The sequence below is a fragment of the Rhinopithecus bieti genome, unplaced genomic scaffold, assembly GCF_001698545.2.
Source record: "Rhinopithecus bieti isolate Rb0 unplaced genomic scaffold, ASM169854v2 scaffold_16773, whole genome shotgun sequence".
Taxonomy (NCBI): Eukaryota; Metazoa; Chordata; class Mammalia; order Primates; family Cercopithecidae; genus Rhinopithecus; species Rhinopithecus bieti.
In genome coordinates, this window is record NW_016808848.1 from 1,454,600 (window position 1) to 1,480,563 (window position 25,964).

The 25,964-nt window shown below is 38.1% G+C and overlaps 1 protein-coding gene across 2 annotated transcripts in view; it reads right to left on the reverse strand.

The window, feature by feature from the left end:
- Positions 1-837: 837 nt before the first annotated feature.
- The window catches only part of NCBP1 (nuclear cap binding protein subunit 1), a 40,596-nt gene continuing 15,469 nt past the window's right edge, over positions 838-25,964 (reverse strand). The window contains exons 9-23 of one of the 2 annotated variants that reach the window (XM_017887559.1): positions 23,758-23,855; positions 22,988-23,051; positions 20,455-20,565; positions 19,415-19,479; positions 18,594-18,656; positions 18,273-18,347; positions 15,655-15,758; positions 13,321-13,443; positions 12,218-12,320; positions 11,320-11,413; positions 9,921-10,024; positions 7,487-7,601; positions 5,514-5,642; positions 4,792-4,905; positions 838-3,415 (exon numbers count right to left, since the gene is read on the reverse strand). In XM_017887559.1, the coding sequence (XP_017743048.1) occupies positions 3,302-3,415; positions 4,792-4,905; positions 5,514-5,642; positions 7,487-7,601; positions 9,921-10,024; positions 11,320-11,413; positions 12,218-12,320; positions 13,321-13,443; positions 15,655-15,758; positions 18,273-18,347; positions 18,594-18,656; positions 19,415-19,479; positions 20,455-20,565; positions 22,988-23,051; positions 23,758-23,855 (1,476 nt within the window). In that variant the 3' untranslated portion in view covers positions 838-3,301. The remainder of the gene's footprint in view (positions 3,416-4,791; positions 4,906-5,513; positions 5,643-7,486; positions 7,602-9,920; positions 10,025-11,319; positions 11,414-12,217; positions 12,321-13,320; positions 13,444-15,654; positions 15,759-18,272; positions 18,348-18,593; positions 18,657-19,414; positions 19,480-20,454; positions 20,566-22,987; positions 23,052-23,757; positions 23,856-25,964) is intronic. The other variant, XM_017887560.1, reaches the window with a different exon arrangement.

Here is a 25,964-nt window from a genome sequence, read left to right on the forward strand (position 1 = left end):
GTATCTTGTCAAAACAATTATTGGGTCTAGGGATTTTTTTTTGACAAAACCAAATTCCAGTTAAAATGACTGGATATTTTCAAATTGTTTGACATGACATTTTATCCTACAAATAGAATAAGAAGTTTAAACATTTGTTTTTTCCTCTAGCGGAGATGCTTAGAGAAAGGCTAAGTCAAAAAAAGTCATGTCCAAATAATTGAGACTACACAGAAATGTTTATGTATTTTTCAAGTTTGATTTTTTTAAACACCTTCACACTCGATTAATATGTGCTATGCTAAATATTACAGCTCAGTAAAAACTGATTCTGAATGGGCAGCAAGATGCGTCTGGGGAAAAAAGCTTTCAGCTTGATGACAACAGAATAACTAGGGGTTCAGGTTGTTGCAAGAGCATTGTGGGGGGGAAAGGAGCTCTTGGACCAAGTGGATCTAGGTTCAGATTCCACTTACTAGCTGTGGACCCTGGGTAAATTATTCCAAAAGCCTGTTTTTAATCTGTTAAGAGGGCATAATCATCTCTCAAAGGATTGTCTGAAGTAGTTAATAGGGTGAACCTATAGCACCTGGCACGTAATAACCACTAGTTACAGAGCATGTTATTATCAAGGCCACTATATTACAGAAAATAGATCTGTGTGGTTAAGGGATGCTTCTATTCACCCTTTACACCCTTATCAGTTTAAGACAATCCTGGTATCCAGACATCACTAACAGCTAAATCTGCTCTACACAGGTTGGCAAGGCCCCTTCCTCCTCTTTCATTTTCAAGTGTAATTATAAATTAGGAAAACAGTATGTTTACTTTGACAAAAGCATGTTAAATTGCACCAACACAATTTAACAGAGTGTTTATTGCAAGGTATGATGTACAGTGACATGCCATCTTTTGTCTGTATGAACTTCATTAGTGGGGACAGCAACTGTCGAATGTTTGCTCTTACATACCTTTATTTCTTCAAAACTCAATTCCTAGTTCAGTTTTTCCATACACTTAAGCTGCTAGACTGGGACAGAGCAGGATCACATCAGTGAACAGCTGTTAAAAGCAACCATTATACATGAAGAGAGGACCAAGAGAAAAGAAATTAAAACCTACAAATTTCTCTAGAATGTGGATCAAACATAACTAGCCACACTTTTCAGTACATTGTGAAAAGATTACAAAGCAGTTTCGAGTCAAAGTTACCAATCCCTTAAAGGTTATCCTTTGGTTTTTTGACACAGGAGTCATTTTAAACTACAGTTGACCTTTGAACAACATGGGGTTAGCAACGCCGACACCCCGCACAAAAATTTGCGTATAACTTTTGACTCCCCCAAAATTTAACCACCAATAGCCCACTGCTGACTGGAGACTTAGCAATAACAGTTTATTAACTCATTTTGTATGTTATATGCTATATTTTTTTCTTTTTTTTTTTGAGACAGTCTTGCTCTGTCGCCCAGGCTGGAGTGCAGCTTGGCTCACTGCAACTTCCACCTCCCAGGTTCAAGCGATTCTCCTGTCTCAGCCTCCCAAGTAGCTGGGACTACAGACACATGCCACCACGCCTGGCTAATTTTTTTGTATTTTTTAGTAGAGACAGGGTTTCACCGTGTTAGCCAGGATGGTCTGGATCTCCTGAACTTGTAATCCGCCCACCTCAGCCTCCCAAAGTGCTGGGATTACAAGCATGAGCCACTGCGCCCAGCCCATATGCTATATTCTTATGAAAATACAGAAAAAATAAAATCGTAAGAAAAAATATATTTACTATTTAATAAGTAGAAGTGGATCATCATAAAGGTCTTCATCCTCATCATCTTCATGTCGAGCAGGCTGAGGAAGACAAGGGGCTGGTCTTGCCATCTCAAGGGTGGAAGAAAACCCATGTGTAAGGGGACCCACACAGTTCAAACCCATGTTGTTCAGGGGTCAACTGTAATTATATATAATTACATAATTTGTGCTGTGCTTAAGCAATGGGAAGGAGAAACAGTATAAATGAGAATATTTAGCCAAGAACCTGGTTTTAGTCCTCTACTAACCCACCACGCAACCTGGATTTTTCTGAATATTTTGTATTTTGTCTTAAATAGTATGGTATTTAAAAATCCTAGGAATTCCCGTCTATTAAGTGGACCACATTCTGTAGCCACTCAATGTATGGTAAACCAAAGTGAAAATATATCAAAATATGCAAAACGCTTAATGCATCAACTTGGGATGTAATAAGAAAAAATTATACCTATTTTGTGCAAATGCACAACAACACTACCAGTAGTTGTAGGATTACTGGTAATTTTTTTCTAAGGTTTAATGAAAAAAGTCTAAAAATCCTCTAAATTTGGAATGTCAGACAATTCCTCATACTTGCGTATTATTTTACAAACAGCTGTCATTTCAGCATCAACACCATACATGAAACAAGCTCAGGACTTCGTAGTTTTTTGGATCAGGATCCACATAAACAAAATCTAAACTCACATCTAATTCAGGGTATGGTTTCAGTCAATCTGACCACTTCTACATCCACTTTAGTATTCTGTAACTCACTACAAGACCTTGGACAAATAACCCAGAGGCTAGAGGAAGTGAGTAGATGCTCTAAGATAATGGTGACCAAACCTGGAATCACCTGGGGAAACTTGAAGGATTACCGAGGATGTCTGCGTTCCACCCTCAAAATAACTTGAAAGATTCCCAGGTGATTTACATTAAGACAAATTTGAGAACTACTCTTCCAACTAGTAACACTTTTATTACTAACAAGTCGTGTCTTAAGATACTACTTAAAAATACTTTGAAGAGAAAATTTCAAATGGAGAACACCTTCAGTAAGAAACAACCAGTTTTAGAGTAGAGATGATAAATCATGAAATGCCAAAGTTTAAAAACCATACTTTTAGTTTTATTTCAGCCATGTTATCCCCGAGCTGTGAAAAGTTATGCTACTGGGTAGCTGGGTAAACCCATCAGTTCTATATACTATGTAAGGTTGACCTCTAGTGTTTCACATACCTCAAACCAATTATTTTGTGCCTTAAGGAGAAAAAAATACCAAACTGATCACAGAGAAGTTGTATCTGTCACATATATAATACATCATGGTCATCGTCACATTACTGCCATTAGGAAGTATTTGCTTTTCAGGGCAATTAAAAGTAATGCCATGCTATCCATTGTCCTCTTCCCCCTTTGTTTCCTTTAAGAAGTGAAAAGATACTACAAGAAAGCAAGCATTCAAACCATCAAAAAATAAGACAAATTATTTTAAGATATTAAAAAAAAACTTGACATGACGAAAAAACGACCCTTAGGCCTGCAGGGCACAGAACTGCTGGAACACGGCCAAGATATGAGGGTCTAATTCAGCAGTGAAGAGGAGGTTCTCCAGGGTCACCATGTACTGCTGGATTATCTGGTGATGCTAGGGACACAGAAAAGGGGGTAGTTAGGTCAGGAAAAAGCATATAAATAATCTTGTTGAACATTTCCTTCAGCAGCCCACCCATGCTGCAGAATGATGAAAAAAGGAAGGGGAAAATAAAGTGCTGATAGGAATAATGGACCCCTAAAAGTCCCTAACATTTAAAAAAAAAAAAAGGGGGGGGGGGGGATGAAAAAAAGGAATGCTCAATAGCTTTTTAAAAAATCCAGTTCTTACCAACTTCATGTAAATAGAATTCATGATTCAAGGCACTGGCAGCAATGCCTGCTTGCTGCTAGTACTATTACACACTAGGTTCAGCTGGCTCACTCCCCAATCAGGGCATAATACATTATGACTTTTTAAAAAGAAGCCAGACAAGGACTGACCGGAAGATGAAGAGAAAATGAAATTTTTCTATGTGTTCCTCTATAAGCCTTGAAAACACTCAGAGATTCCTGTAGGACTAGAGACTGTTAAAGCTTTTAAAACTGGCAGTAACTAAAATCAGGGAATTCCTATTTGGAGGCTCAAATAATTGAACTTACAGTGACTTCTACATTAATCATTCTTCTAGAATGAACAAATGAAGATTTAGGGGAGTAGTGTCTGAAGACACACTGAATTAGCTCCACTCTCCTATATACCTTTAACTTAAATCTAGGTGAGAATAGGTGCTGGCATTTTGCTTTTGCAGAGAGACCCTTGGGAGCTTACCTTGATTCTGTGTAGTTTACCACCTGAACCTTGGATTTTTTAGGGACTTATAAATCCAATTACTGTCCTCTTGATATTTTTGTCCTCTACATTTCATATTACAGCTAGGATCCCCAGCACAGAAAATGGTAATTAGGAGACTGGGCACCATGACTCATGCCTGTAATCCCAGCAGCACTTTGGGAGGTGGAGGCAGATCGCCTGAGGTCAGGAGTTTGAGACTAGCCTGGCCAACATGGTGAAACCCTGTCCCTACTAAAAATACAAAAATTAGCTGGGAGTGGTGACGGACGCCTGTAATCCCAGCAATGTGGGAGGCTGAGGCAGGAGAATCGCTTAAACCTAGGAGGTGGAGGTTGCCGTAAGCTGAGGTCGTGTCACTGCACTCCAGCCTGGGCAACAGAGTGAGACGCCATCTCAAAAAAACAGGTGGGGCGGGGGTGTGTGGAGGGGGTTGCGATTAGGAATCTAAGTGGTATAGAATCAGTTTAAGCCTAAATATTCTGATGAGCAATGGTAGCAGCAAATGGACATAAGCTGAAGGGTCTAACAGGTACTATATAGCCTCCTAACAAATTTGACAAGGTTTTTTTTTTAATGAAAAATCTTTGTGGCTGAGAATAGTATTGTTTATTATCTAATCAAAGTTCCCCACATACCTGTAGGAAGATCTGCTGTAGCCTCTCTATACAGTTCTTATACCACGGTGTTAATACACTGGTCCCATCAGTTTCGCATCGTACTAAGTGCTCAGTCAAGATCATGATAAACCGCTGGAAAGGGAGAAGTTAAAGTAGTACTAGAGATAGAATCTTATACTTCAGAAAAAAATTCATGACAAAGAAACCCCAAAGTATTGCTTGTTCTACCCTGTCTTTGTGGTGTGTGTGCCTAACTTTCATTATTCATTAAGTCAACCTAGAAAGACAGACTGGTAATAACATGAGTTGGTACATCCTTCCTGGCAATACATAAAGACCTTTAATGATCTTAAATTACTTATCCTAGTAATATTACTTCCTGGCATCTATTCTAATGAAATAATCAGAAATGTTAACAGGAATCTGTATTAAAATGTTCATGGAAGGAAAATGATCAGCAATGAGGAATAATTAAACGAGACATATATAACAAAAGCAACCCACAATTTTTTTTCAAGCATGGAGAAATGCTCATGCAAGAATACTAAGTAAACAGCAGAGAAACTCAGAAACATACATGGTTGCCTCTGAGTAGTGAACTTTTATTTCCTTCCTAAATTTTTTTATTTTAATCTCTTCTATAAATGTGATTTCCTTTTACAATGAAAATAACATTTTAAAACTAAAACTAAAGAAACGTATTATTTCCTTTTATGTATACATGTCCCAAGCCAAGATACCTGAAATATGACGAGGAAAAGATTCTTTTGTTCACTCTGAGCAGATTCCACTTTTTCCTGAAGTCTTTCTATTTGTTCCTCAAGAACCCCATCTTTCCTGTCACTGCTTCTGTCGTCGTCATCACTTCGCTACAGAAGGCAAAGGAACAAAAGGAAAATACCATTTAGATTCTAGTGTGTTAAATCTCCTCCAGGGGAAGCATTTTATTGTGTCTGGCCAAATGTTAAGACTTATTTTCTACAGTGAAAGTAGCCCCCACTCTGCCACCCACACACATATACCTCAAAGTCCTGTTGTGGTTCAGAGACACTGTCTTCTCACTCAGAAATACCATGGGTTCTTATCTAGGCCAGGGAAATTTAGTGGCACTTGTCTTGGTAACAACATGGGGGACTTGGCTACAATTTATTACTATTTGACCATTTGAGCAGTAACAATAGGGAGACAGCTTGCTAATCATTAATCTCCTCATGGGCCATATAGAAAAACTGAGCAAGTCCTACGGGCCAAGCCTGCTCATTCTTCTTATAATTTAGAAATGGCTACAGCCAACATATAATAATTCAAAGGGGGCCATTTAAGACTTTCTGCTGGCAATGATGGGCTCAATACACTCCCGTAAAGCTTTAATAATTCCCCCCTCCAGCTCACTCTGAAGAGTTTATAGAATTTTGATTTTTTTTTAAAGGAAAAGAAAAACAAGGCATGGTTTATTTCCATTTGACAGAGAAAGGAACCGGCTGAGAGGTTAGATGACTTTCCCAGCATCACCCAGCCAGAAAGTGGCAGAGCCAGAACGTGGCTCTAGGTGTTACATACCAAGGTACTTTCAGCAAGAAGTGGCATCACTGACTCTAGAAAGCCTGGTAATTCTTTGAGGTAATACTTAACTGCTAAGGCCCCAGCTACTGATCTCCTCTCCGCTTTAAGCAAAATTATCAGAACCCTGCTCTCGGATTTCACAGAATCTTGCTTTTCTCTCTATAAACACAGCCCATTTATGAGGTCTGCTTTATGTTCTAGACACATGGGTACATGACTGTCCTTTCCTAACACCACTCAAAGGTAAGGTTCTAGAGCACTACTACCTAACAGACCTTTCTTCAATGGGGCCAATGTTATATAAATATGTGCGGCCTGTTAGGACGGCAACCACACGTTACTACTGAGCACCTGAAATACGGTTTTGTGACCAAAGAACTGAATTTTAAATTGTATTTAATTTTAACTAAACTAAAATAGTCACATGCAGCTAGGAGCTACTGTGTTGGACAGCACATTTCTAGAAACAGTGTGGCATGAGAGAAAGTCTCTGGAGTCTGATAGACTTGTGTCAGAACCTAGATCTGGTCATGTACCAGCTATGCAACCTACTAGCTATGCTACTTAACTTCTCTGTGTCTCACTTTATAACATCTACAAAATGAGATGACACTATTTACCTTACAGATTTTAGGTCTGTGTTTATATAAATACACGTAACACTGGAAAATACTTTCATAAGGAAGAGTATCATGTTAAGTCACTCACTGCTTCCCTCCAAAATGGCTACAATACTAAATTAATACTAGGAGAAGTATTATGTTAACTTGGGAATGACTGCCCCATTCCTCCTCACAGTATGGGGAAAGTGTTAAGTATCTATAGTCTTCTCCCTCTTCCCCCAGAGACTCCTACAGAAATACAAGTGTCCTCTTCCCTTCTGCTACTTCCCTTGTGCAAACATGAGGCTGACCCAGAGATGGTGAACTATGGAAAGTGAAGTTTGTGGCTTCCTGAACTGGTTCATCATGCAGTGTAACAGCACACAACACACTACCTGCTCCTTCCTCCTCTTCTGCTTCTGCAAACAGCTCTGCATTAATTTGGGCTCAGAAAAAAATGAAATACCATCAAGATAATGAACTCTGAATCCTCTCCAGAGTTTCTGGTATATTTTCTTTAACTATTTACAAGTTTACACAAAACTTACCCGTTTGTGTTGCCTAGCAAGTTTCTCTTTAGCTTCTTCCAGCTCTTTCTGGATCTTCAGGACATGTTTATTCATCTTACGAATTGTAGAGTGCAAGATTTCCCAAACGAACAATCTTAAAGAAATATGGCATTTGGTTATTTTATGTCAAGCTATGGTTATAGAAAATAAAACCTTTCAACCTTTATAATCTATTCATTCTTAACAGCTGATACAGCCTTCTGTCCTCTGGGCTGAATTAGTCATATTTCTCCAGCAATACTTATGAATTGGTCTTTTATTGTAAATTGTGCAAATATCTATCTTCACACCCATTAGATTCAGGTGAGTCCCCTGGGGGCAGTACTGTGTAGTCATTTTTCTTATTTCCATCCCTTACTAGAGGTACATACTCACTGAATTGAAATGGCAAACTATGATGGACACTAACATTAAAATGGAAATACATTTTCCTCTCCTAAATGTAAACACTATGTGTAGAAATTTTCTCAAAATGGTGACCTGAGACTGATTGCACATGGTTTACACTATTTACACTTTAGCACACACTCAGGCAATTATTCTCTTGGAACCTTTAAAAAACTCATTAGTTGATAACAGGTATCAACTGATAGGCTCTAAGAATGAGATAATTGTAAGTCAGCTTTCTTACTAGCAAATACATACTAAGATCACTTTGTAGGTGCTTTAACATGTTTGTTGCATAAGTGTTTCTTTTCTTTTCTTTTTTTAAAGTAACTTCTTAGTTACTTTTGTGTCTATAAACTAGGTCTCCTAACCCAGCACAGAATAGTACAGTTGGCTCTTAAACAATACAGGTCCGAACTGTGCAGGTCCATTTACACATGGGTTTTCTTCCACCTGAGACAACAAGACCAACGCCTCCTCTTCCTCAGCCTACTCAATGTGAAGATAATGAAGATGAACACCTTTATGATGATCCACTCTCACTTCATGAATAATGTTTCCTCTCATTTTATTGTAAGAATACAGGATATTAACACATACAACACAAATATGTGTTAATCGACTACGTTATCACTAAGGCTTCTGGTCAACAGGCTACTAGTTAAATTTTCCATGCAGTTAAAAGTTCCATGCAGATTTTGACTGTGTGGGGTGGGGTAGGTGGGGGGAAGTCGGTATCTCTAACCCCGATGTTGTTCAAGGGTCAACTGTACTTCCTTCTACAAATTTTGACCCAAATAATAGTTTAAGTGGAAGATAATAAAACAATCTGTTCATAAAACTCCAAGTCTAGCATGTTAGGAAATAGGACAAAAGAGCAGAGCACTTTAACTCTGGAGGGGGTGGACTGTAGTCAGGGAAACGTTTGCAGAGTTACAAATATTTGAGCTAGGTGTTAAAGAACAGACGGAGTTGATGAGCACTACACCGATTCCAGAATGCCTGGTTTGAATGCTGGCTCTGTGCTTAGTTGTGTGACTTTGGGCAGGCTAAAGCACTCTGTGACACTTCCCTATTCTGTAAAATGTGACAATAGTGGAACCTCCTCTATGGTGATGTGGTAAGGATAAAATGAACTGAAAATGTAAATCACTCAGGACAACGGTTAAAACATACTCAGGTGGTTAAGTTTTCTGGAGTTTACAAATCTGAAAAAGTCCTTCTGTTGTCTTTATTTGTGAAGGCCAACCTGGCTGGTATGACAACCTTAGATCACACCTTATCACCCTAACGATTCAGTATATTTCAGATCAGTGTCCTCTGGCAATAACAGATACAGTGGAAAAGTTAAAGGTTGTGATGGATTTTTATGTTTTTACAAGTAATTTGCTTTAGTTTCCTGCTTTGTGTCAACTCCTGCTGTCCTGGTCCTATCAACTGTAAAGTCTGTGAACTTCACAAATAAGAACCAAACAGCAAAAACTCTTTCCTTTAGGGGGAATGAGTGCAGAATGGTCTTCTGCATTAAGCCTAAGATTATGACTGTGGTGACAACCCCTTTTCCCCCATCCCTCAGGTGTCTTGGTAATCACCAAGCTTTCCCAGATCCCTCCATGATTTAATCTACTTTGACTTTGGTTTCTCCTACTTCCTGGTATGCATTCCAGGTGCCATCCCCACTGAAGCTGGAACCCTTCCTGATTCCATCTAGACCAGCTGAGACTCTGCACATAGCTGGCTCTTGCTAGTTTTCTCTCCCAACAGTCTGGATCCTTCAACAGGATTTCTACTTCACTAGCTTAGTCTTGATTCAACTTAAGAGAGTCCCTGCTAAGAGATGCTGCAACCTGACAGGCTGTGTATGTTTCCACTGTCTAGGAATTTTTGCCATGTCCAATCCTACCAGATTGGACCATAGTATATTAATATCAACCTGGTTTGGACCAGAATTTGAAGCTTATGTATAAGAGACCACACATATATCAATTCTTAGAGAACACAAGTTTCATAAAATAATTCATATTACCTGGTAAAGTCACGAGACAGTTCTGAAGAGAAGATCCAATTTGCTACTGCAGCACAATCAACTATTTGTGTACGAATCATCTTATCCACTAGTACAGCAATCATCTACAGAGAAGAATTATTCAAGTAAATCACACACACACATACACATGTATATGTGCCACGACACTGCTGCCATAAAAGTAAAATAGGAGGGCTATAAAATTTAGTTTTGATGGCTGTAGAACTGATTGATCAATTTGACCATTAGGTCTTTTTTTTTGGAGACAGAGTCTTGTTCTGTCACCCAGGCTGGAGTGGAGTGGCACGATCTCGGCTCACTGCAACCTCCACCTCCTAGGTTCAAGCAATTCTCCTGCCTCAACCTCGTGAGTAGCTGAGATTACAGGTGTGCACCACCATGCCTGGCTAATTTTTGTAATTTTAGTATAGACAGGGTTTCACTCTGTGGCCTAGGCTGGTCTCAAACACCTGGCTTCAAGTGATCCACTCACCTCAGCCTCCCAAAGCACTAGGATTACCGGTAAGAGCCACCGCGCCTGGCCTGATCATTAGGTCTTAAGATTTATTCTCCCCTTTGCTTTGCTCTAGCACTACAAGAAACAGGTTGACTAAACAAAAACTCTGAATAGTAACAGTTAATATTTGAAAAAACTGGCCAGGCACGGTGGCTCACACCTGTAATCCAGCACTTTGGGAGGCCGAGGCAGGTAGGTCACCTGAGGTCAGGAATTCAAGACCAGCCTGGCCAACATGGTGAAACCCCATCTCTACTAAAAATACAAAAATTAGCCAGATGTGGTGGTGGACGCCTGTAATCCCAGCTACTCGGGAGGCTGAGGCAGGGCAATCACTTGAACCCAGGAGGCAGAGGTTGCAGTGAGCCAAGATCACGCCACTGCACTCCAGCCTGGGTGACAGAGTGAGACTCTGTCTCCCAAAAAAAAAAAAAAATTTAAATTTCAGATACTAATACCTATTCAAAAAAATACATAATTTTGATGAACCCCAGAAGATAAATGTAAAACAATGTTTTATCATTAAAAACTCAACTGTTTTATGAAATTTATTTAAATGTTTCTTTATAATACACAATATATATCAAGGTTTGAGAAATCTGGAGCTTGTATTTAGAAATTGGATAGACTAGATAAACCTCTTGCTGAACATTTAAAATATGTTGAGATATTATAGTTCAAAACCAAATCATAATAATGCTTGCTCTTTCAAGAATGAATCAAACATCATTACTCTCATAGCACTGAAAGAATTAGATCTAAAAACCATTATCTAGGCAGAGTCAAATTTCATGTTTTACAAACAAAACAACAGCAATTAACGGCCTTATTTTTATACCTATATAATCAGAGCTTCAACATGTCTAATTAAATAATTTTTACCTGTGGATGGTTCCTCCACACCTCAAACATAACTCTTAGCACATGTAACTTCCCTTCATCACTTTCAGCTAGGGTTTTGAAGACTTCATGAAACCTTTTGATAATGGTGGGAAAAAAATATCATATACACTTATTCGTTAAACATTTTAGTGTTTCCAAAGCCTTTTCAATGTTACTCAATTTATAATGTAATACACAAATGCAAAACAACTGTAAGTATTAACCATTAAGGATGCAAAAAGTGTGATTAGAGATTCATAGTTTTTAAGGAAGCTGTCACAAAATCTCAAGACATTTACAATATACTACCGTTAGCCCAGGGCTACAGTACAAGAATAGGTAAGGACTAAGGAACTGTCTTCAAACACAGTGGAATATTCAAACTGCATCTTCTGTGGGAACCCTGCAAGTAACATAAAGCCTTGGAAGCAGAGATGGGGTGAGATGTTCAGTTTCTCTGCTGGGTTGGAGGAAAATCTATGTGCTCTTTCTTCCTTTGGACCCTGTCTAACAAGTTAAAAATATCTGTCTTTAGATGTCAACCTTTGGGTGGCTCCCAACAATGTAGGTGATTCTAATTTCTTCCTACATTGTTTTGCAAAGATACTTAGCGTAGGAACTTCCAACTACATATGACTGTCCTAAAAATCTACGTTTTTCACTACTTTAAATGTCTATATAAAAAAAGCGCTTACCATGTACATATGCCAACTGTACAAACAGACTGATGGAAACCTTAGGATATGGATTTTAGCTACCACAAACCCAAACCCACTGTATCCAATTATACATTATTAAGATCTTCATATTCAACAATCTTAGGTAAAAATTACTATACCACTGGCGTTCATGAAGCAAAGTTCCAAACCTTCAAGAAAGGCTCTGTACTCATACATACTTTGCAAGAGCACTGAAGGAGTGGCTGAATGATTTGGCTGCCAAGTGTAGCAGAGTCTGTACGAAGACTTCTATTTTCAATGGGTTAAAACTGAATCCTTCATCTGAAAAATATTTTATAGTAAAATAGAAAAATGTAAGTACAGCAATTCCTTGGTGCCTTACTTCAAATGCTAAATAGATGGTATGCTCACATCTATATACAGACATTTGTGTAATGTTTTTTAGTTCTAATAAACAATAAAAGACCGTCACTGATTTCAAACACTGCAAATATGAAACCACATGTAATTTTAATTCTTAGTTTTATGTGACTGTCTTAATTCTATCATCCATTCCTTGAAAAAAAAAAAAATCACACAGGTTTCCTTATTCATAGTCTCTATTGTATTAATACCAAAAAAACCCCCAAAAAACAAAAAAACCCAGCAAACCCTTAACACAAGCTTATGTCTTAAGATGTCTGACAATGTCTAAATTTAATGCCATCATTTTGGCTTATGCTTTCTAAACTCATTTTCTCTAATATCATAACACAAGTTTCTTAGAGATATCCAAACAAAATCCCAGTAATAAATATCCAAAGGCCACTAATATCTTATTTTGATGAAGTAGTTTTTCTATGTGCATATCCATTTATTGATTCAGGGAACTGTATAAATTATTTTGTCAATTTTCCCACTCTTGCCCAGAAAAACACCTAGGATTCTGGTTGGAATTACATGGTATATAACTGAGTAAATGTTAAGCATTATTATTCTAATAGCTTGACTTGGAGAAAATGTCGAACTTTATAACACACCAAGTTCTTTCTATTCAGGAACCTATGGTGAAAGCAGGGGTTAAAAATCCTTGTGTGGTAACATATTTCACTTTGTATTTACGATGAAGTTTATATTCTTAAGGAAGGTATTATCACAGAAATGTTAGGATCTCTTTTTATATAAGGGGAAAACACCTGGGATGCTAAGAACAACCAACAGTCTGAACAGGTCAAACAGATACAGATATATTACTTTAAGCGCATCATGTTGCCAGAGTTATGTTTATGCTTTAACTTGGCCTATACATAGTTCCACTCAAGAAATACTGAATTCTACTTACCGTCATCATCATCCTGGTTAGGATTTGGTACATCTTTCAGAATGCTGAAGATTTCATCATTGGTTGCCTTACTTTTAAAGGCAACTGCTAAACAGAGGGCAACAGAATGTCCAGGAAGAGAATCTAAACACATAATTGGGGGTAAGGGAAATGACAGATCAGGTTTCAAGACTATTCTAACGAATAGTTAAATAACTGAGAAAAAAATTTTTTAAATTCTTCCTTTCAAAATAGGATGCTCTTTATCCCAAGGTCAATATTTAATCTGTATAAAAGTACCACATGTGTAAGCTTTTCTAATAGGTTAATGGTTTTCACCTAAAAGGGACAATTCTCATTTCAACAATTCCTTAAGGACACTTAGCTAAGTAAAATTTTGAGTACAAGGTGCTGATCATCCTCAAGATGAATGGTAAGGAGAAGAGTGGACAAAGTTAAACTGTCTTTTAGTGCCCTCAACTCTCCCGGGCTCAAAAGCCCAGAACCAACGTACTTCTCTTTCATTTTGCCAACACCCATTTCCTCTTTCTTTCCTTGGGACCATGGAAACGAAGTCTGAGCCTCAACAAGGTAATGGCTGCCAAGTTTAGAGAGGTTTTTGTTTTTGTACTTTTCTTTTTTGCTGAGTCCACAAGCTTGAATCTATGTAAGTCAGATGCTCATGTGATAGGACTCCTTGTATTTACTATTGGTATCAGTTAAGTCCTTATTGTAAAAATTTGTGCTAGTATACACTGTAAGGCATCACCAGAGCAACAAGAAATCTGCTTTTAATGTAAGGCAGACAAAGAGGTAACAAAAAAGGCAATCCTGTCATAGAGTAGGAGTTACTAGAATGAATGAAGTAAATTACAACAGTCACGTGAGGATGGTCATATTACACCTGCTGTGAGCTTTTTCTCTAAAAGAAAGAAGGCAAAGAAGAACAGAATCCCCTGTCACCAGTCTACATTCCAGCTGGGGAACCAAGATATTCACATTAGACACAGCCAGGGAGCAATAGAAAACTGGCTTGCTAAAGGTTAAAAAGTATTTACAGCTATTGAGCTTTCTCCTTCTAGCTTGGGCTAGAATCTAGAAGGAGAAAAGGAAGTGGAGCTAGAAAGAGCTTTCCAGACTGGGATAATAGCAAAGCCAAGAACAAAGAGTATGGAAAAAATAAAAAAGGACATGGACCTGGCAGAAGTAGAGGCCCATGTGGGGAGAAGTGAAAAATAACAAAGTAGGAACAATGGTTATGAAGGCCTTGAATGTTAGGCTGAGTTATTCCTATGGGGAAAAAAGAAAGCTTAATCTTCAACAAAAGTCTGAGCTTTCTGACAGCAAAGACTGTACTTTATCATTCTTGGAACGAGTACAAGACAAAACTCAAAACCTGGCACTTCTAAGTGCTGCATGAACCTTTGATCTGCCAAAAAGCACAGTGGCTAAGAGCACAGCCACTCAGCAGTGCACCTACGCCTGAATTTGGGCTCCACCACTCAGAAGCAATCTCATTCTAGTTTGACCTCTTGGAAGCCATTTCCTCATTGTGGTTTTGATAATCATATCTATTTTTCAGAGTTGACATAATGAAATAGCAAATGTACCAGGACCAACACAGTTTATTTCAAGAGAAACAGGTACAGTCAGAGACAGAGGTGGAGAAACAGGCGTACAGTATGAAAAGCAAGGAACAGCAGAAAGTTGTGAGATGTGAAGAACCTCTACACAACATGAAATGGAAGGATCGTGGAGGGGCTGTGTTAAGTGTAATCTGCAAACGATAAGTTGGAAAAAACTCCACACCTAACTCTACCAGTGATCAACAATGTATAATACTCTACCTACATTAAGTGTAAATACTGTGCAAAGAGCAAAATGGCACATCAAATTACACTCCCTGATTTATGGTGCGATTTCAGAAATTATGTGACCAAAAGGTAAGAAAATCATAATTAAGAATTTACTTTTAAAGGCATACTGCCACAGAATATGGACATCTATGTTCTCAATACCACACCTGAACAAGATAATTAATTCAAGTAATCTCTATCACCATGACAAATACACATTTTCAGTTTAGTAAGTTCTAACTATAAATTCATCTTGCTATACTTAACACATTCAAAAGAGAAAGAAAAGATATGCCAGTATTAATTAATTTTATCACAACCAAATCCTCAAAATGATGATAGGGCAAATAAAACGTGGCTAATGCTAGACCACCCTTCAAATACAGGAAATATAAACCCCAAGAAAAGAAAAAGTTCAATTTCTCCACTTTAAACAACTAATTTAAATATACTTGAACTGGTACCTTTTAAAGACAGAGAAATTTGTTTCATTACTTACTGCTACTTTCATCTCCATACTTGTAAATGCAGGTTGGGTTTGCAGGACATAGAGCTGAGAAGGTAGGAGGAACAATATCTAATATACGCTGATGGTAAGACAACCTACAATACAAATAACAGCCTCAGAAAATATCTTTTATCAGTTCCATTCTTCAGTAACACCCAACTTACCCGGAAAGTCACAATCTCCAACAACTTGAACTCAGCTGACAACCAAGAGTAAAAGGAAAAAAAAATCCTTTGAGTTTTTGTCTAAGGCAGCACACCAAATCTCAGGCATACTGCGGAACTTACTGGCTTGCAACTGAGGTATGGGTGAGTGAGCTCATGAGCCTGGTGGCCAAGGATGTGGGATGATGATGGGGTGTGGTGAAGATGACAGTCCGTACACTTTGGAGACTGGCTACATTGTATCAAATAAATAAATATTGAGGATAATGGGAGCCAAGTTTCTTACTGCCTGAGAAGGTATTTACAAACCATGGTAGAGAATAAGTGTAGAAATAAGGTACTGAGTTGGAAATTGAGGCATATATACACACAGGTGGACTTAAAAATAGTTATGGATGGATGGATGTGTGCCCACCAAGAGGCTTAGAACCAATGACACCCCAATGGCAATGAGCACATCAAGTGCCCAGATCTTGGCTCCTAAATACCATATTCCATTAGTCCTTTACTAATGGAATATGGTATTTAGGAGAAATATGCAAGATGATCCTAAACATGTTATTCTAGAAAATAAGGAAATGCTCAATGAATGGCGGGGGACATTAAAAACAAAGACAAAAACAAAACCAAACAAAATATATGGAGCTTACCAGGACTCCTCATGTACACATCAGGGACAATTTGGGCATCAAAATAAATGATCCTCATAGTTTATAACCCATCGAATGAAATATAAATTAATTAGTCCCTACTGATATATAAATAAAGGAATAAATAAATGGGGGAGAAAGGACAGCTCTTACAGAAGGCCCATTAATAAATGTAGAAAAAATAATGGAATGAGAAAATCATCAATTGGCAACCATCTTACTGGTAGCTGCTAAAAGCAGGATGGAGATCTGATGAAGAACAGAGTAAGAGTAAAACTTCAGAATATCTCCCACAAAATACTGACCAATTCTACTAAAGAGAAAAATGGTAAGGTTAAGGTAGAGAAAGCTGGCAGATATTGCCATGACCAGGTGGATCAAGATTAACATCACCAGGGGTGGGAATCACGTGCCTCTAGATGTGACACCCCAAGAGCATCAACAATTTAAGCATTAACAATTTCAATTTGCTCATGAGAAATATCAGAGCAATCCAAGTAAGGTCTAGACTCTTTCAAACTGGTAAAAACACAAAGACAGAAAAATAAGTGTTCAAGATTGAAGGAATCTGAGAGAACGACAACTCAACACTACACATATACCTGGATAAGATTCCAGACCAGGCCGGGCGCAGTGGCTCACACCTGTAATCCCAGCACTTTGGGCGGCTCAGGTGGGTGGATCACGAGGTCAGGAGATTGAGACCATCCTGGCTAACACGGTGAAACTCCATCTCTACTAAAACTACAAAAAATTAACCAGGCATGGTGGCGGGCGCCTTTAGTCCCAGCTACTTGGGAAGCTAAGGCAGGAGAATGGCGTGAACCTGGGAGGAGGAGCTTGCAGTGAGCGGAGATCACGCCACTGCACTCCAGCCTGGGTGACAGAGTGAAACTCTGTCTCCAAAAAAAAAAAATAAAACATTACAGACTAGACAGGAAATACAGACGTTGGGATGGCTGGCAAAATTTCAGCAGCACTTGTGAATTATGTGGTAGGATTGTACCAGAGCTAATTTCCTGATCTAGAAGGCTGTATGCTTGCTAGGTAGGAGAGTGGTTTTGTTTGGGGAAGATATGTAATGGAACATTAAAGGATAATGGGCTGTTACATCAGCTGGGTATGCAGCTGATTCTCAAAGGAAAACCAACGTAACGGGTCTCTAGAGAGAGAGGAAAAGGGAGTGAGCATGAGAGCGAACATGATAAAAATGTTAATAGCTACGGAATCTAGGTGAACAGGATACAGAATTCTTGGTACTGTTGTGCCAACTTTTCTATAAATCTGAATTCATTTCATACATAACATCCTTTTTTTTAATTTTTTTGAGATAAGAGTATCGCTCTGTCGGCCAGGCTGCAGTGCAAAGGCGCAATCTTGGCTCAAGCAACTCTCCCGCCTCAGCCTCCCAAGTAGCTGGGATTACAGGTATGTGCCACCACACCTAATTTTTATATTTTTAGTAGAGACTCATGTTGGCCATGCTGGTCTGAACTCCTGACATCATGTGATCCACCCGCCTTGGCCTCCCAAAGTGCTGGATTACAGGGGTGAGCCACTGTGCCCAGCCTGTAACATCTTTAAAAGAACTTACCGGCTTAAATTCACATGGAATCTGTATGGCATGGTTGCCTAATTATTTTAGCCTAAATCTTGATTAAAAATGGGATAGAAGATGAGTAAGTAGATTTTGAATCCAATATTCTGAACACATATCACAAGTGCAGAGAAGAGAAAGAAATCCTCCCGAAGAAGTTAAAAGACCTAAACAAAGGAGAAAACACAAAAAACTTACCTCATACATTTTTCTAGAACTTCTCTTACAAACTTTGGTTTGGGACTTTCAGGATCTTGACTAAGACAATCTGACCTGAGGAGGAAATGTAGTTTTATCAATTCTTATGTATCATCTGCACTTACACTCATTTGTACTATAATTATCTGTGAACTTATAACAACTTACAAGTTTTAAGTTATAATTGCACTTGTAACTATTTATACTTAACTACAAATAGTTTCCAAGAAATTAAATATTTCAGTCACTTTTATGTTACAGTTTTAAAAATTAGCAGTTTTTTGACTACAGAAAAGTAGGATAAAACACACCATCACTTACCAATCTTCCCAGCTCCAACGGAACTGGAAGTTACTTAGATGATGAGAAAACCAATTGATAAACCTATGTAGAGAAGGGGTGGTGGGGAGAGAAAAAGGAAGAATGGCTGGGATTTAGAACAGAAACTTACATAAGCCTTCAAACAGATAGATAAAACCCGATTTTACAGAGTTAATGAAAAGCATATTCCCCTACATGCAGCTGTATCTTCTACCAACTCTCTTTATCCTTTTTAGGTCAATGACAGATACAATTCTAGTATCTGTTTTGTGTGGGCACCTAACATGTTTATTATTTAATTCTCACAACTTCCAAGGTACATATTATTTTCCTCATATAAACGATGATGAAACTGAAGAAAAAAAAAAAGATGAAATTATAGGACAAGTACACTGGCTCATGCCTGTAATCCCAGCTACCCAGGATGGAGGCTAAGGCAGGCAGATTGCTTGAGCCCACAAGTTCAACGTTATAATGAGTTATGCTCATCTCACGGCACTCCAGCCTGGGTGACAGAGCAAGACCCTATCTCAAATAAAAAAAAGAAATTGCAGATAGAACATTTTATAGATGGCAGAGCCAAAGTATAGTCTTTGATACTTGACTAGAGAATGAAATTAAAGAAAACCATAGCATGGACATCAAAAAACGTAATGTTACATTAAACAAGTATGAGTCTGGTTATTGTACAAAGGTTATTTTGGGAGGCAAGAAAAAAAACTAAACATGGAAATTCTTAAAAATGTCTTTATCAAATTCCTTTATGAAGTATAGGAAGTAAAAGCTGCTAACTCAGCTCAGCAGTAAAGCAATTACTGTACCTGTCTACACAGGTAGTGTTCATTGTGTCCAAACGCATGTATAGCATTTCAGTTGCCTGTGCAAGCTGTGAATTTAAGATAAGGAAAACTATTCTCCACTTTTATCCCAAATAAGTTGTAATAGACAAGAATAGAAATAAAACATTTCAAGTCTTTATAATGATTAATAATGTTGAACATATTCTAATACAATCGATCTTGTTTTTGATTTTTTTTTTACAGCTTTGAAATATCAGTGATGTATAATTAATCTGACCTCTACACACTCATGAAATCAAGATAATATTTTCATCGCCTCCCAGATTTCCCCATGCTCCTCCATACGCACAGGCATACATTGCTTCATTGTGCTTAGCAGAAATTGCATTTTTTTTTTTTTAAACAAACAAGGTTTGTGGTAACCCTGCAACAAGCAAGTCTACTGGCACCATTTTTCCAATGGCATATGCTTGCTTCACGTCTGTGTCACATACTGGTAATTCTTACAATAAAGCAAGCTGTTCCATTATTATTAATTGCTGCAATCCCATAATAAAACTTTAAAAAATAAAAAGCTGCTTTCAATGGATGAGCAAAGACAGTGGTTTTTTGAGATGGAATCCACTCCTTGGAACATTGCTGAATGACAACAAAGGATTTACAATATCATAGAAACCTAGCTAATAAATCAGTGGCAGGGTTTGAGAAGATTAATTCCAACTCTGAAAGAAGTCCTACTGTGGGTAAAATGCTGTATCAAACAGCAAGCATCACATGCTTCAGAGAAATCTTTTGTGAGAGGAAAACCCAATCTAGGCAACAAATTTCATTGTTGTCTATTTTTGAACTTCCTGACCCAAACAGTGAAGCGTATATCTACATATTTAGAGGTACATATGTATTTACAGACATAAAAATACACACATGTAATACACACACACACAACACACTTCAAAAGCCACATTTTTTACCTACAAAATTTAAACCCACAAGCAGAAATATTTAATAATCTTCTAAGACCCGGCCAAAAAGATTAAGTTTAAAAACAAAGGAAAGGATACAACTTGGGGTAGAGAGCCAGGTTGAAGTTTGCACAGTTCAATGAGGAGTGTTGTGTACATCACATCAATGTGAGGGGGTGCTGGAAGTTGAAACAGCTCTGCAAAGATCACCTACAAAAGAATCATGAGTCATAATTCAATCCAACTGCTATCTTTGCACTTCTATTAGAAAGACCTTAACATTCTAAATCTGAGCTCTATCATGGCATTCATAATGAAAATGGAATTACTTTTAATATTTAAAATTATGCTCTTTCAAACACAAAATCTAAAATTGAAAACTGTAAGGAAAATTTCTTCTCTCTATAATTCAATCAAATAAAAACATACCACACTAATGCTTATTTGATCTACATTCCTCCCAGAAAACTAAGCAATTAAATTCCAACTTTGAAAGCATCACAGTTGAGTCAGGATGTACAGCTTTTTTCTTGTTTACTGTCCCCAGAATCTAAAAGGATTTTTTGTTTTTTTTTGAGATGGAGTCTTGCTCTGTTGCCTAGGCTGGAGTGCAGTGACACGACCTCAGCTCAGTGCAACCTCTGTCTTCTGGGTTACTATAAGTAACAAGAACTCTTAGGCTGGGCGCAGTGGCTCATGCCTGTAATCCCAGCACTTCGGGAGGCTGAGGCAGGCAGATTACTTGAGGTCAGGAGTTCGAGACCAGCCTGGCCAACACGGTGAAACCCTGTCTCTACAAAAAATACAAAAATTAGCCGGGTGTGGTGGTGGGCACCTATAGTCCCAGCAACTTGAGAGGCTGAGGCAGGAGAACTGCTTGAATCCAGTAAACAAGAAAATCAAGTCATTCCACACTGTTACTTGAAATAGATGCCCAGATCTTTCCGGCAGTCCAAGACTTCTTTGCCATGCCTCTTATTCGGAAACTTCCTTCCCACTCTCTCTGTATAACTGGTGGACCACCTGCCTAGAATTCTAAAGCCCTAGTCTGCATCCTTTACTCTTACCCATCTCTCACACTTCTACACTTCGGTCTGATGAATTTCTATACATTATGCAGATTTAAAAATGACATTTTCCATTTCAGACATGTCACTGAGCCAAGTTCACAGCATTAAGTACACTTAAGTTTTATAAAGATAGGAAACACACAGCACTTTTTTAAAAAAAGCACAAAAGTGCAACATTAATAAAATGTGTATCTTAACACATCCTATCAGGCCCATCCAGCATCAGTCAGTAGACGATAAGACTCTTAATACATCCTATCTATGCTGTCTCTTTCATGAATACTATTTATTTATTTTCAGACGGAGTCTCACTCTATTACCCAGGCTGGAGTGCAGAGGCACAACTTCGGCTCACTGCAGCCTTGACCTCCTAGGCTCAAGTGATCCTCCCACCTCAACCTCCCAAGTAGCTGGGACTACAGGTGCATGCCACCATAACTAGCTCTCTTTCTTTTTTCTGTATTTTTAGTGGAGACAGGATTTTGCCATGTTGCCCAGGCTGGTCTCGAACTCCTGAGCTCAAGCTATCAGCCTGCCTTAGCCCCCCACATTGCTGGAAATATAGGTATGGGCCAGAGCCTGGTCCATGAATACTTTAATATAAAGAAATAATGCAGTGGGATGGGCACAGTGGCTCACGCCTGTAATCCCAGCACCTTGGGAGCCCAAGCGGGCAGATCACAAGGTCAGGAGTTCAAGACCAGCCTGGCCAATATGGTGAAACCCTGTCTCTACTAAAAATACAGAAATTAGCCGGGCGTGGTGGTGTGCGCCTGTAGTCCCAGCTACTCGGGAGGCTGAGGCAGAAGAATCACTTGAACCCAGGCAGCAGAGGCTGCAGTGAGCCAAGATCACACCACTGCACTCCAGCCTAGGCAACAGAGCAAGACACCGTCTCAAAAAAAAAAAAAAAAAATGCAGTTAACAGTTTGACTCACATGTCAAATGAACACTGTTTTTTTTGATATACATCTCTATAATGTATTCAACTGTATACTAACATCAACCTTTTGTATGAGTCAATATGAAGTCAAAAGTGTTGCTACTCTATTTCTAAACTGCTTGGCTCTTTAGATTTCTAAGTATAAATGATGATTCATCTATACTTGGTGTTACAGGAAATAATACACTAACCAAGTTTATGCTAGTACTGAGAGGCCAGATAAACACAACTAAAGATGTATTATTTATCTAAAATGGTATTTTAAAGTATTTAAGCCACTTACATATCTGTTAAGTGGATAATGTATTACCAGAGCTAGAAGTAACTTACATTATTTACAACAACGATCCATGAATGAAGACATACTATATAAATAGCTTATAGGCAACTCAAAATTCCATTTGGCTACTGGTTTCAATCTCCTTTTTTCTCTTTCCTAACATGGCTAATAGAGCACCAAAACTGACAGCAATTTCCTCGCTTCTCTGTTAATTTTGAATGCCAGACAAGTAGCAATAAATAAATAAATAAATAAATACATAAGCCAAGAGTAGATTATACTTTAAAGGCAACAGAAAGATTCTGAAATTCAGAAACAAGCTCCACATGGAATGCATACCTCAACTATGTGGTAGTTCAAGGGGATCTTGTTCTTCCCTGGATAGCTCACTAACTGTGCAGCACTATAAAAAGTGTAATTTAAGTTTAATAAGTATACGAAGACACATGAAAAGTCAAATAAGCAGTTTCAAAAGCAATGTGTTTAGATATAAGCAAAGAAAAATCTTCTTTGAAATGTCCTAGATTTCAGTTACTTCATTTAACTATGGCATAAATTATTCTGTCTACCACAAGGAAAATCTTTAATGCATCCAAAATTTCTTGAAAGATCAAAAGGAGTCTAGGTAATAATACTAAGGAAGCATATTCAGATGTACTAACCTAAAGAAGTTTTAATAGAGTAGATCACTCTCAAAATACTATACTCATTTCCACTTTAAAATCTAAACCAAACTTTCCAAAGTTTAAGAAAATTTTATTTAAAAAAAAAAAAAACTCCAAAGTTTGGGTGTTTTGAAAACAGAGCAAAACCACTGATATCCAAACCCAAAATAACTTGCCATTCAAGCTCTCCATAGCATATGCTAAATACCCACACCAAAAAGACTGGCATCATAGGCTTATTACTATAAAGCACCTTGAAAAGTACTATATAAGGGTGAAGAGCCTCAAGAAAGTAATGCAAGTGTTTTTAGAAATTGATTTTAGTGAGACAGAGAGTCAGGAGGATAAAATTTTCTTACACTCTCAACATACATTTTGCTCTTACTGAATCATCAAAATTGCTGCTTTCTCTCCCTTCTAAAAGTACTATGGAAAGAATCTTACCAAGTCTTCCTTTCCTTCCAGTGGGACTTAATGATGCAGTGAAGATTCTCTTCTATTACAAATCTTTCCACTGAATGACTCCCTGGCATGACAGGACCCTGGAAAGAAAATCAAATGTGTACACTACAGGCCTAGAACACAGATTTCTTTCACTTATTCAACAAATATTGGAGAGACTATAATGTTCCAGGCACTATACTGGGTGGTGGGGATAAAAGTTCTGAAGTGTTAAAGCTCTATATTTCAGTAAATTCCATTGCCATATTCACTTATACCCCAGAGTATCAGCTATAGTGCTTCTTCTACTACATCTCATACCTAACCATACAACCACTGCCTACTTTACACACCAATTATTATATGAAACTAAATAACTTTGGATAATACAAGCCTTACAGAGTTTATATTTTAAACCAAGGGAGTGAATTATTTCCATTAGTAACTATGGAGACAGAAAATTCTATTCAAATACCACATAGCCATAAAAAATCATGTATGAATTGAAAGATACCCATAATATATCGTCTAAGCTTAAAACATATTCCCGGCCGGGCGTGGTGGCTCAAGCCTGTAGTCCCAGTACTTTGGGAGGCCGAGATGGGCGGATTACGAGGTCAGGAGATCAAGACCATCCTGGCTAACACGGTGAAACCCCGTCTCTACTAAAAAATACAAAAAACTAGCCGGGCGAGGTGGCGGGCGCCTGTAGTCCCAGCTACTCGGAGGCTGAGGCAGGAGAATGGCATAAACCTGGGAGGTGGAGCTTGCAGTGAGCTGAGAACTGGCCACTGCACTCCAGCCCGGGCGACAGAGCGAGACTCCGTCTCAAAAAAAAAAAAAATATATTCCCCATATGGCATTATTTCATTCTTAAGCATATTCACAGCAAACAGGTTCAAAAAACACAAAACAGACCTTTAATAATGACTTTTGGATGATTTTAATCTTTTTTTACAATTTCTAATGTTTTTTAATAAACAACTTGTAAGAGGCCAGAACAAAGAACAAAACAAAATCCTGTTCAATTTTGAGAGTATATTTATATATTTATACCTTCTTAGCAAGGGATGGACATGCACCTTACAGAAGGTGATACGCATTAAAATAAATACAGGAGAAAAAAATTTGAGGTCCCATCTAGTTTCCCTGGCACAAAAAAAAAAAAAAAAAAAAAAAAAAATCTGATCACAAACATTAGCAGTCTTAAATGTAAACCAGATTTTCAGTTAAATATATCTAAGTAGATCATTACAAAATTTTGACTAAAGTATTTGGTTACATATGGAATATAGCAGAGGGCAGTTGATAATTTTGTATATGTAACTGACTGACAAATTTTTATTCTGAAATAGATTGCATATATACTAAATTCCTACTGGTCATAAGCACTTTACCAGAGGACAGAAAAGAGACAATAGGAGAAAGAAACTCAAATTTGACTTTAGGTGGTAATATTAATTTTTATGGCAATAGTTTTCAACTGGGGTTAATTTTGCCCTCATGGGGACCTATTGCACTCTCTGGAGATATTTTTGGTTGTCAAAACTGAGGCAGGGAGAGTGCTATTGGCATTTAGAGGGTAGAGGTCAGGGATACCACTGAGCATCTTAACAATACACAGGATAGCACCCACAATGAAAATTGTAAGTTTTCTTAATTGTACAATATACAATTTTAATAGTACCATGGCTGCCAGGAAACTTGACTTTGAAATAAAGAATATGTATATCAAAAACGATAAAGTCAGCTTAGACTAATCTTTGGAACTTTTAATTAAAATACTTTAAATATTTGTTTTCAAATAATCATACAATACGAATAATCACAAGACAAGCTGTGTTGCCTAAAGAAAGAGGGACCATATCTAAAACTAGGTGGTTTTCTTGAGAAATAACTTTATTAAGTATAATTATGGCCAAGTGCAGTGGCTCATGCCTGTAAGCCCAGCACTTTGGGAAAATGAGGCGGGCGAATTGCTTGAGCCCAGGAGTTCGAGACCAGCCAGGGCAACATGGTGAAACCCTAACTATACAAAAAATTTGCCAGGCTAGGTGACACATGCCTGTGGTCCCAGCTACTCAGGAGGCTGAAGTGGGAGGATCACTTGAGCACAGGACGCGGAGGTTGCAGTGAGCTTAGATCTCACCTTTGCCCTCTAGCCTGGGCAACAGAGTGAGACCCCATTTCGAAAAGAAGAAAAAAAAAAA